Genomic DNA, 12663 nt, shown 5'->3' with positions numbered 1-12663 from the left:
TTGGAGTGCCAGGCCTGTAGGAATTCTCTGGCATGTCTTTGCTTAGCCTGTCCCAGGATAGATGTGTTGTCCCATTCGAAATGGTGGTTTTTTTCATCCGTGTGTAGGGCTATGAGAGAGAGGGGGTCGTGTCTTTTTGTGGCTAGCTGGTGACAACACATCTATCCTGGGACAGGCTAAGCAAAGACATGCCAGAGAATTCCTAGAGGCCTGGCACTCCAACCACAACGCCATAAACAAGCACATAGATCTAGATGCCATCTATCAACCCCTCCAAAAACAAACAGGAAATGACATCACCACAAACCCCAGGAACCCCATCCAGGAGAAAGATATAAATAGAAAGCAGGAGACAACAGCTTCACTTCACTTCACTTGGAGGTCGCCACTGATGATGTTACCTAGCCAGATAATGAAACGTCTGGATATCAAACCTACAGCTCAGCGAGCAAACTTACACCCTAAACCTCAACCTGAGCTACAAACCTTGCGATTTCCTGTTTCATTTCAGATTTTCAGCATCTGCAGTCATTTTGCTTTTTGATGGCAATAAACTATTTGTGTGAGGAATAAGATATTTCATTACTGCCAAATGTATCTGCCTAATAGATATAAAGATTAGTTCACTGATTTTGTAAAAATAAAAAAAGGTGTATTTTTTCTTGTATGTATTGCAGGAAAACGTTATATGTTGTAAAATGTTACTTACGTTGCAGGGAGCATTGCTTCATATCAGGCCTCTGCCCCTGTCAGCCGGCTGCTTTTGCTGGCTTTTGGTGTCTCTTCTGCCCTACTTGTTCAAGCCATAACTTGGTGGTCAGGAAGCAGTCAGCAAAGGTATTTGTTTTCTTTTTAGTCCATTATACTATTTTTTGTGTCTTTTGTGCCTTTTGATGCAGGCAAATTGTTGAATTTAAACAAAAGTAAAGCAATGAAACTCAGGTGCATTTAATTGTCTTTCAATTCCTTGTGACATCTGGAGTAAAAACTATATTGGTTTATTACCATGCTTGATCAATAAACAACACATGATGTCTCCATTAATATGTATGTGATCATTTGTCTGACTCATTCACTTATTAAAGCAGAGATTTTTGCAAACCTTCAGATATGCCTGTTTTGTAATCTATGAGGGTATCCCAAGGGTCACTAGCAAGTTGTCCTACAGTGCCAACACTTGCATAATGGAATTCTATTCAAAAAATATAAATTTAATTCAGTTTCTCAATTTAGGACCAGTATTTTTTTCCTTTCATCTAATTGAGGAATGGGTATCTTTAAGAGCAAGACAGCCTCCACCCTCTAACATTTCTTCTCTGTGGCTCTGTCAAAATCCTGGAATTCTGTTTCTCCCAGCACAGTTGGACGTACCTATACCACCAGGATTGCAGTAGTTTAAGAAAGCATCTCGCCACCACATTCTCCAGAGCGATTTAGGGATGGGCAGTAAAAGCAGGAGTAAATCAACTACACCCACAGACAATTTCTTAACTACCCTGACTACCACCTGTCTACACAAGTTACAATCAATTGGACTTTGTACAGGAACCAGAAAATCACTTCACCATCCTATTTACTAATACTTTCAGTTTCATTGAACTCTCTGGAGGGAGAACTAAATTGTTTTACAGCAGTATTTTGAGTAGACCCTATATCCATTAGTACAATTGAGTTTGGATGCTTTCTTTTGAAGGAGAAAGTGAGGACTACAGATGCGTGAGAGTCAGAGTCAAAGTGTGGCACTGGAAAAGCACAACAGGTCGGGCAGCATCTGAGGAGTAGGAGAGTCAACAATGAAGGGCTTATGCCCAAAATGGATGCTGCCTGGCCTGCTGTGCTTTTGCAATGCCACACTTTACAACATTGCTTCCTTTGAAGGAAAAGGGATTATTTCCTCCTTGAATTAAAAATCATTTGTATCTCTCATTGTCCCTTTGTACTTGTGTTCACAGCTGTGTGTACCATCAGTCTCTTAGTTGTTGTTAAAGCTACAATCTGGTCGGTGATATTATTTTCCTTTTTGAGTTTCTTTTTTGGATTCACTTTTACAAGCTCCAAAAAGTCACATTGAATTCCCTGGCAATATTCAGCCTGCTGAAAAATGTGCCCAGTCTTATTACAATGGATGCCACTTGGCTTCTAATTTTGACCTCCACCCTCTGATCTGAGGAGGAAACCTAGGGGAAGCTATCCATTCTTTACTTTGGCTACTAGTCTTTCTTTCAGAGAAACATAGAAAATAGAAGCAGGAATAGTCCATTCAGCTTTTTGAGCCAGTTCCACCATTCTATTTTTTTTTTATTTTATTAAACAAATTACAAAACAGTTTACAAAAAAAACTTTGACAGCTGTACACAAAAGACAGCAATTTTACAAGGGAGAGGAGCAGCAAAGCTAGGCCCTGAACCCTACCGTTCAACCAATTTATAGGGAGAGGAGGACAAACCTCAAATCCCAGTTCGACATATGACAAGACAGTGACAATGACATTTGTACATTAGACAATACCGTTACATACAAAAGTGCAGACAATACAGACCCAACAAGCCCCCGCCCCTCCCACCTTCCGACCACTCTGAGGCAGCCCGCCCCTACCTACCTCCCACCTCTAGGACAGCCCGCCCCGGTACCCGCCCAGGGTAGTTCCACCATTCTATATGATCATGGTTAATCATCCAACTCAGCACCCAACTCCTGCTTTCTCCTGATACCATCTAATCTCTTAGGTCACATGAGCTTGCCAATTGGATGCATAATTGGCTTAATGGCAGGAGACAGAATAATGGTGGTAAAAGGTTGCTTTTCGGACTGGAGGCCTGTCACCAGCAGTGCTCGGTTCTGGGTCCTCTTTTGTTTGTCAGTTATGTAAATGATCTGGATGAAAATATAGAAGGCATGTTAGTAAGTTTGCGGATGGCACCAAAATTGGTGGAATAGTAGACAGTGAAGAAGGTTTTCTAAGATTACAAAAGGATCTTGATCAAATGATCCAAGATGGAGGACTGGAAAAATTTCTGGCTGTAAGAGCTGCTCCTTTTTTTGAGGTATTTTAGGTGTTGGAGGTGATTTCCTCGAATTCCAGGAGCAGCAATTACTGTTTTATATGCTGTTGCATTGTTTTGGAACTTTGGGAAAAAAAAGTCAAACAACAGCAGTTTAAAAGGGAGAAGAGCAGACAAAGGAAGCACGTGGTGAGGACAGTGCAGGAGAGAGAGAGAGACAGACAGCACAGTTACCACCTTTGCTGTTTGAATTCGTGTATTGCTGGACATCGGAGTGCATCTGGGAAAATTAACAGTGAAATTGACAGCTAATCTTGGAGGCCAGGGTTAGAGGATTTGAGCTATAGGGAGAGGCTGAACAGGCTGGGGCTGTTTTCCCTGGAGTGTCAGAGGCTGAGGGGTGACCTTATAGAGGTTTACAAAATTATGAGGGGCATGGATAGGATAAATAGACAAAGTCTTTGCCCTGGGGTTGGGGAGTCCAGAACTAGAGGGCATAGGTTTAGGGTGAGAGGGGAAAGATATAAAAGAGACCTAAGGGGCAACCTTTTCACGCAGAGGGTGGTATGTGTATGCAATGAGCTGCCAGAGGAAGTGGTGGAGGCTGGTACAATTGCAACATTTAAGAAGCATTTGGATGGGTATATGAATAGGAAGGCTTTGAAGGGATATGGAGAAAGTGAGGACTGCAGATGCTGGAGATCAGAGCTTAAAAATGTGTTGCTGGAAAAGCGCAGTGGGTCAGGCAGCATGCAAGGAGAAGGAGAATCGACGTTTCGGGCATAAGCCCTTCTTCAGGAATGAGGAGGGTGTGCCCAGCAGGCTAAGATAAAAGGTAGGGAGGAGGGACTTGGGGGAGGGGCGTTGGGAATGTGATAGGTGGAAGGAGGTTAAGGTGAGGGTGATAGGCCGAAGAGGGGGTAGGGACGGAGAGGTCGGGAAGAAGATTGCAGGTCAAGAAGGCGGTGCTGAGTCTGAAGGCTGGGACTGAGAAAAGGTGGGGGAGGGGAAATGAGGAAGCTGGAGAAATCCGCATTCATCCCCTGTGGCTGGAGGGTTCCGAGGCGGAAGATGAGGCGCTCTTCCTCCAAGCATCGTGTTGCATGTCCTTAGCAGAGTGGGAGGGGGAGTTAAAGTGTTCACCCATGGGGCGGTTGGGTTGGTTTGAAAGGATATGGGCCTGGTGCTGGCAGGTGGGACTAGATTGGGTTGGAATATCTGGTCAGCATGGACGGATTGGACCGAAGGGTCTGTTTTCATGCTGTACATCTCTATGACTCTAAATGGATCAATGAGCTGAAAAATGGAAGATGGAGGTATAAAATGCGAGGATAAATGCGAGGTATTGCATTTTGGTACAAAAAGTGAGGGTAAGGCTTATACAGTTAATGGTAGGGTTTTGGGTAGTGTTACGGAACCGAGGGACCTGGGGTTCAAGCACAATTCTTTGAAGTTTGCATCACATATAGACAGGGTGTTTAAAAAGGCAATTGGTATGCTTGTTTCATTGCTCCATCCTTTGAGTATCGGAGTTAGAGTCATAGAGATGTACAGCATGGAAACAGGCCCTTCGGTCCAACTTGTCCATGCTGATCAGATATCCCAACTCAATCTAGTCCCACCTGCCAGCACCTGGCCCATATCCCTCCAAACCCTTCCTATTCACATACCCATCCAGATGCCTTTTAAATGTTGCAATTCTACTAGCCTCCACCACTTCCTCTGGCAGCTCATTCCATACACGCACCACTCTCCGTGTGAAAAAGTTGCCCCATAGATCTCTTTTATATCTTTCCCCTCTCACCCTAAACCTATGCCGTCTAGTTCTGGACTCCCCCACCTCAGGGAAAAGACTTTGTCTATTTATCCTATCCATGCCCCTCATGATTTTATAAACCTCTATAAGGTCACCCCTCGGCCTCCGAGGCTCCAGGGAAAACAGCCCTAGCCTATTCAACCTCTCCATATAGCTCAAAAGTGCCAACATCCTTGTAGATCTTTTCAGAATCCTTTCAAGTTTCACAACATCTTTCCGATAGGAAGGAGATCAGAATTGCACGCAATATTCCAACAATGTCCTAACCAGTGTCCTGTACAGCGGCAACATGACCTCCCAACTCTGACCAATAAAGGAAAGCATACCAAATGCCTTCTTCACTATCCTATCTACCTGCGACTCCACTTTCAAGGAGCTATGAACCTGCACTCCCAGGTCTCTTTCTTTAGCAACACTCCTGAGGACCTTACCATAAAGTGTATAAGTCCTGCTAAGATTTGCTTTCGCAAAATGCATTTGGGAAGTTATGTGAATGTACAAGACATTGGTGAGGCCTCTTCTGGAATACTGTGTCCACTTCTGGTCATCATGTTTTAGGAAGGATATTATTAAGCTGGAGAGTGTTCCTAAGAGATTTACCAGAATGTTACTGGGAATGGAGGGTTTGAGTTCTAAAGAGAGGCTGAATAGGCTGGGAGACAGCTAATAAGAGAGCAGACCTATGGTCTGGTAAGACTATAGTGACTTTACCCTTTTTAGTTCTATTTGAATTTTATAGATTTCTATGATATTCCACAATATTCTTCTAAACTCCAATGAATATAGTTGTAAAAAATACTGTCTCTTTTTCCTTTACCTGTTACGTACTGATACCACGCCCAAATTGATGTTGCCTCAGTTTCAAAGTGATCCTGAATAAGCTTCCAAAATTTATTTCACTCACTAGGATATCCCACTGGAAATCAAGCTCTGTGATTCATGGAGGCATGACAAAAGTTAAAGTTTCTTAGGAAGCATGCAGAATTAGCCAATTTCTCTGTCTTTAAGACACATTAACAGAAAGGTTGGACCAAGTTTCTATAATTAACAAAAAATAGCACTGCTCCCTCATAGCGCCAGAGATCCGGGTTCAATTCCCACCTCAGGCGACTGTGTGGAGTTTGCACATTCTCCCAGTGTCTGCGTGGATTTCCTGCGGGTGCTCCGGTTTCCTCCCACAGTCCAAAAATGTGCAGGTTAGGTGAATTGGCCATGCTAAATTGCCCGTAGTGTTAGGTGAAGGGGTAAATGTAGGGGATTGGGTCTGGGTGGGTTGCACTTCGGTGGGTCGATGTGGACTTGTTGGGCCGAAGGGCCTGTTTCTTCGCTGTAGGGAATCTAATCTAATGTAATCAGACTCTGGCTATACATTATGAACCATTGGCATTTATCTCCACCAATAAAAACTCACTCTCACACACACACACACACACACACACGTACGTTATGGATAGAGTGAAAGACAAGGAAGGCACTTCAGTGGTTCCTTTCACCAGGTTGCTGAGATGCATCTGACAGATTTTTTCTTGTTGGCCAGAATATAGCTTCTCAGTCTTCCTTCTTCAAACACATTCACGGGGGCACAGGGGACCAGTTCACACTCATAAAAGGTCCCTAATCTATTAATTAGACATCACAGCTTACAGCAACTTCAGGCTTCATGTAGTTTTTTTTCCTGCAGAGCTTGAGCTGGTGGAGGTATCAAGGCTTTTTTTTTAGGTTACTTACAGTGTGGAAACAGGCCCTCCACCCCAACAACCATGATGTTCCCCATCTCATCCAGGAGAGGAATACGCAGTAATTCCACACTGACCCTCCGAAGAGCAGCCCATCCAGACCCATTCCCCTATGTTTACCCCTTCACTTCAATTCACCTGACCTGCACATCTTTGGACTGTGGGAAGAAACCGGAGCACTCCACACAGACAGTTGCCTGAGATGGGAATTGAACCCAGGTTTCTGGCGCTGTGAGGCAGCAGTGCAAACTACTGTGCCAGCGTGCCACCCATATGCCATACTCTCTATGACAGACAGGCTCAGTCTGCAACCTCCTCTGTTCTTAAGACCTTATGCACTGCCTGCGCACCTACATTTCCCCTTTGCACGTTCCCTTTCCAACCCACCCCACCTGCATCACTCCACAATTGGAGCTGGCAAGCTTTTCACTAACTTGCACATAGCCCCAAGCTGTTCAGTTACCTGAGAGCTAATCACTTAGTTGTTGCAAGGCAGAATATCATCAAACTTGGTCACTAGTCCACAAAACAAGCAGCTGCTTTTTGCAGACTGAATCTCTGTTTATATACATATCATGGCCCCAGCTCGTCTGCAAACTATATTCCTTCAGCAATCAGTTTAAAACAGTCCTTTTCCAATTTCAGTCCATGATTAAAATACAGAAAAATAAAAACACACTGTCTTTACACTTCCCAGAATTTTAATTCTGAGGAAGCAGGAAGTGGGTGTGTTTCTTCGTTGTGCCAATCTGATGATTATTTGCCTTTACCATGATGTTCCCCATCTCATCCAGGAGAGGAATACACAGTAATTCCCAGCCAGGTTGCTGTGAAGGATGACTTAGGTGGTTAATGGAGTCCAATTTTTGGGATTGAGCTTGGAGTGAGAATCATGGAAGAACCCTAAGAATGTATAAAATAGGAGCAAGAGGAAACCACAGAACCAGCTCTCCCAATCAATATGATTGTAGCTGACTTTGAGCTTCAACTCCACTTGACCACGTGGCCAATATCCATTGATTCTCTGATATACCAAGCACTTTCATATATCTCTCACTTTCACACTTTTCTTACGTGAAACTCATCTTCCCAACCTGTTGTTCATCTGTTTAACCTGTCATTTTTTTTTTGTTTTGCAATCTTGTATATCCTCCTTTCTGCATGAATTCACATGTAACTTTGTATCATCAGAAAACTTAGATAAATTATGCCCTGCCTATACTTTTGTATCTTAAAATAGATTATAAATGGCTGATACCCCACCACTGATCTTTGCAGCGTGCCATCTTGAAAACAGCTATCCATATTCATTGTTTCCTGTGTGTTAACCAATTTTTCATCCATATGAAAATGTCTCCCAATTCTCAACCTGATGCGCTCTTAAGCTTGTCTGGTAAACATGTGTGTGGTGCCTTTTAGAAATCCAAATATACTGCATCCGCTCATCCCCTTATATTTAGTTTGCTAATTACATCCTGCAAAAAACTCACCCATTTCTCAAGCTGGATTTTCGTTCTGTAAAACCACTTTGCTTGTTCTAATCATTTTATGCTTTTCTAACTGTGATGTTTAGACTTCCTTAATAGAAGGTTCCTATATTTCCCTTATGATTGATCCAAGACTAACTGGTCTGTAGTTCCCTATTTCCTCTCTCCCTTTTCTCCTGAACGACAGCATTATATTTGTCAATTTACAATCTACTCAGATTATTCTAGAGTTTAAGGAATTTCAGAAACTTATCGCCTGCACATACAGCTTTTCTTTTTAAAGTAGTCTGAGGGTGAAGGTCATCAGATTCTGGGGATTTGTCAGATTGTTGTCCTTTGTGTTTCTCTAATGCTTTCTTTTCTGCTTATATTTAACCTTTATTTCCTAACTCTTATTGGCCTTCAGGTAACCTTCCATTTCTGGTATATAACTTGTGTCTTACGTTGTTAAGGCAGACACAAAGTATTTGTTCAATTTCTTTATTTTTTTCTTTCTCCTCATGAAATAAATTTCCTCTGTTAAGCATAACCTTTGGTAGATAACATGGAATACTATCAATTTGCAGAAGAAATCCTTCCATCCATATCAAAACACAGTCAGCTGAATGGTGCAAAAAGCAGTGAAAAAGGACAAGCTAGAGTTACGTTGAAGTAAGACATTGATAAATTAAAATTGTAGAAAAAAGAAATCATTGAAAGCCCAAATGTAAGAAATGGTTAATTTGACAAATGAATAGCACTTCAGAAGTGACTCTGTGTGTAAACTCAAATGTGGTTTCTTGTCACAAAAGATAACTAGACACTAACATTTTATTGATTTTCATGTCTGTAGGCTCTGCAGGATCTGGGGTTTCATTTTGGGTCATTTTCTGCTGCTTGTACTAAGGATCTGGTATACCTCATTGAACCCAGTGTGGGCATGCAACACATTCAACACTTTAACACTGTCCCTGGGTGCCATAGTGACACTGGACAGAATATATTCAGGTAAGGAAAACTGTTAAGCAATGCAGTCTGCTGTTAAATTCAAAAAGGTTACAATGTAATGCTGGCTGAGTAAACTATACTATTTATTATTGCTTTCTTATAGGCCCTTAAGATTATTTTAAATGTGACAAGCATATTTTTCTAATAATTACTATTTGCTACATTAAATCTCTTGCTCATCATTTGGCTTTTTTAAAATCATGCAACATTGGGAATATACTAGAAATGTTGGGTCTTAAATAAATTAGAACAGTGAAGGTCATGGCATGATACATGAGATGTAAGACCAGCATATTTTATCCATCCCTAATTGCTCTTGAACTAATAGGCTTGGCACATCATTTTAGAGGGCAATTAAGAGGCAGCCACATTGCTATGTGGTTTGAAGTCATATATGGCCCAAACTAGATAAGGATGGCAGGTTTCCATCCCTAAGAAATATTAGTGGATCAGATTTATTTTTACCATGATCAAGGGTCGTTTCCTGGTCATCATTAGGGAGATTATTGAATTTCAATTCCACAAGCTGCCATGATGGGATGGATTTGAATTCATTTCTCCAGGGCATTAGTCTGGGGCTTTGGATTACTAGTCCAATAACATTGTCATGCATCACCCTAGAGGATTCAAGGATTGAAAGGGATATACAGAAGCCAACTGTGTATACCCAGTAGTTGATGGATTGAGAGTGAAGGACCACCGAAATAAGAGCTAATGTAGTGAACCATGGAAATTCCTTCACTAAGAGCTGTGAGATTGTGGAATTCACACCCTGAGTTAGTGAGTGGGCAGAATCTCTTCAAGAACAGGACCCGACAGATGATTAGAGGAGACGTGATTGAAGGGTTACGTGAACAGGATAGGTAAATGTGTTTAAAACCATTTAGGCCAGCACGGTGGCTCAGTGTTAGCACTGCTGCCTCACAGCACTAGGGACCTGAGTTCGATTCCAACCTTGGGTGACTGTCTGTATGGAGTTTGCACGTTCTCCCTGTTTCTGCGTGGGTTTCCTCTGAGTGCTCCTGTTTGCTCCCACAGTCCAAAGATGTGCAGGTTAGGTGAATTGGCCATGCTAAATTGGCCATTGTATGTCTAGGTTAGGTACAATAGTCAGGGATAAATGCAGAGTAATGGGGAATGGGTTTGGGTGAGATACTCTTCGGAGTGTTGGTGTGGACTTGTTCGACAAAAGGGCCTGTTTCCACAATATAGGGATTCTGTTTGATCATCTGGAGGATAAATGCTGTGGTTGCTGGAAATCTGGCAATATATCTGACTGACCATGTCAACCCCCCCCCACCCCCCTCGACTGGAATTGGACCCGCTCTCAATGATTGTGGGGACACCCCCTGACTGTTCTTAGTCTCCTTTAATTAAATTAAGGACTGGTCCCTTTTGACTTTCAGACATGGCCATTTTGGTTGTCGGACATGCAGTGTGTTTGCTGCATAAGTAGCGGGCACATAGTGCAATTGTGACATTGATATAGCATGGTGTTGTACACCAATCAGTCCATTCCCTTGGCTGTGCAATCCTAAGGGTGACAAATTGACTGTCTCTCCCTATCCACCAAAAAGCAATGAACTGATTTCTTTCATGATCAGCATTTTCCCCATCACTGCCCACTCTGCTGAAGGCAGTGGAAAATTCCGCTTGGTAATTTAATTTATGTGCATAAATTATTTATTGATGTCTGTTAACACTGTGATCAACAGTTAATATTAAATATTTATATGATCCAGGGATGATTGAAACTCATATACATAGTATGTTCCTCAACAGGGTCAGGTGCCGAGCACAATCCAGATCTTACAACAGTCTTGAATAGTTATAGGATCTAAATACACAATTTTTCACTGTTTCTTATTAGTTTCCCATGGAAATTGGAAATAGGAAATCAAAGCCAAGTGCTGTATTTAGATTGGATACAGGGACTAACTGGACCACAGCAGGATAGTGGGCAAGGAGATGGGAGTGAGGAAAATAGGAACAATGGAGGAAGGTAACAAGAAGAGAGGGAGAAGAGGATGGCAAGGAAAGGTGGCAGAAGAGGGAAAGGAATGGAGAGGGGAGTGATTGGACAGAGTTGAGAAGAGAAACGGGGTGAAAAAGCTTGTGATACCATCCACCAGAAAATTCCTTTCTCGATGGGGGTCATTTTAGTGGTAGACCCCTGGATGTACTGGGCCTTAAAATCATTTTAGCAGTTGGATAGATTGGAGTAAGATATCCTTGTACCCTGAGTATAGGAATGGCATTTGAGTAGTTGGGAGTGAATGTGATTGTAGGAGAGTCTGTTAAAGTAGTAGATTAATGTTGCTTTTTCTTGTAATGGCTGAGAAAATAAGACAGTAGATGCTAATGTTTCATGGGTCACTGGAGATCATGGATGAGATCGGGAAGTTAAGAGATTGATGATGGAAAAATACAAAAAAAGTTATAAAAAAGGTACGTGGTGGGGAAGAGATGTTGGGGAACAGCAAAGGGAAAATGCTTTCTGTTTCATTAAATGTTACAGTTTTAACTCTTCGATAATGGAAGATTTTAGAATGATATTGATGTTGATATTCTACACAAGATTCAAATAGATTCAAAGCAAAGTTTTGCAGAACTGGAGATCTGAAATAAAAACAATATGCTGCAGAACTTTCTGTTTTTCGTACAACTAGATTAGTCACATTTGCTGTCCCATTCTACGAGAATAAGGCTGAATATTTGGAGACTAGTTTTTATCAATAGTGAATCACATAAATATTTAATGATAAAGGTGTGGATTGCAGAGAGCTCATAGACATTACTAAACAAAAGATGCATGCAAATCTGTTTGCATTTTATTTTATGCAGATAATCCTCTTTGTTCAATAGAATTTAACCAATCTAGTGCTTGAAAATGCCTCACTGCTTTTGAATGGAAATGGTTGGGGTGGCCCACCATCAGTTTGCAGGAGGTTCTCTTGTTTCTAGAACCTGATCTTGTGTAACTACTTTACATGGCCTTTCACAGTACCATCTACACATGCAAGTTCATTTGGATACTTTTAAAATGGGTTTTCTAAAAGCGTACTTAAAGCATTTTGAAATGTAATCTGGAAACATACCCAAGGTTGTTGATATATAATAGGTGGTTGCTTGGTTTAGTATTAATTCTCAGTAAGGGGAGGTCATGCCTGACAAACCTGTTAGAATTCTTTGAAGAGGTGACAAGTAGGTTAGACCAGGGAAACCCAGTAGATGTGGTCTATCTAGACTTCCAAAAGGCCTTTGATAAGGTGCCACACGGGAGGCTGCTGAGTAAGGTGAGGGCCCATGGTGTTCGAGGTGAGCTACTGGCATGGATTGAGGATTGGCTGTCTGACAGAAGGCAGAGAGTTGGGATAAAAGGTTCTTTTTCGGAATGGCAGCCTATGACAAGCGGTGTCCCACAGGGTTCAGTGTTGGGGCCGCAGATGTTCACATTATATATTAATGATCTGGATGAAGGGACTGGAGGCATTCTAGCGAAGTTTGCTGATGATACGAAGTTAGGTGGACAGGCAGGTAGTACTGAGCAAGTGGGGAGGCTGCAGAAGGATCTAGACAGTTTGGGAGAGTAGTCCAGGAAAAGGCTGATGAAATTCAACGTGAGCAAATGTGAG

The 12663-nt window shown here is 42.0% G+C and overlaps 1 protein-coding gene across 2 annotated transcripts in view; it reads left to right on the top strand.

Annotated features, from left to right (window-relative positions):
• Nucleotides 1-12663, top strand: part of LOC122555690 (PGAP2-interacting protein-like) — a 131383-nt gene that overhangs the window by 38074 nt on the left and 80646 nt on the right. For both annotated transcript variants that reach the window (XM_043701727.1, XM_043701718.1), the window contains exons 3-4: nt 717-837; nt 8874-9028. In XM_043701727.1, the coding sequence (XP_043557662.1) occupies nt 717-837; nt 8874-9028 (276 nt within the window). The remainder of the gene's footprint in view (nt 1-716; nt 838-8873; nt 9029-12663) is intronic.

This window comes from Chiloscyllium plagiosum, chromosome 1 (genome assembly GCF_004010195.1).
Source record: "Chiloscyllium plagiosum isolate BGI_BamShark_2017 chromosome 1, ASM401019v2, whole genome shotgun sequence".
NCBI classification, from domain to species: Eukaryota; Metazoa; Chordata; class Chondrichthyes; order Orectolobiformes; family Hemiscylliidae; genus Chiloscyllium; species Chiloscyllium plagiosum.
This window is presented reverse-complemented; position numbering and strand designations above follow the sequence as displayed.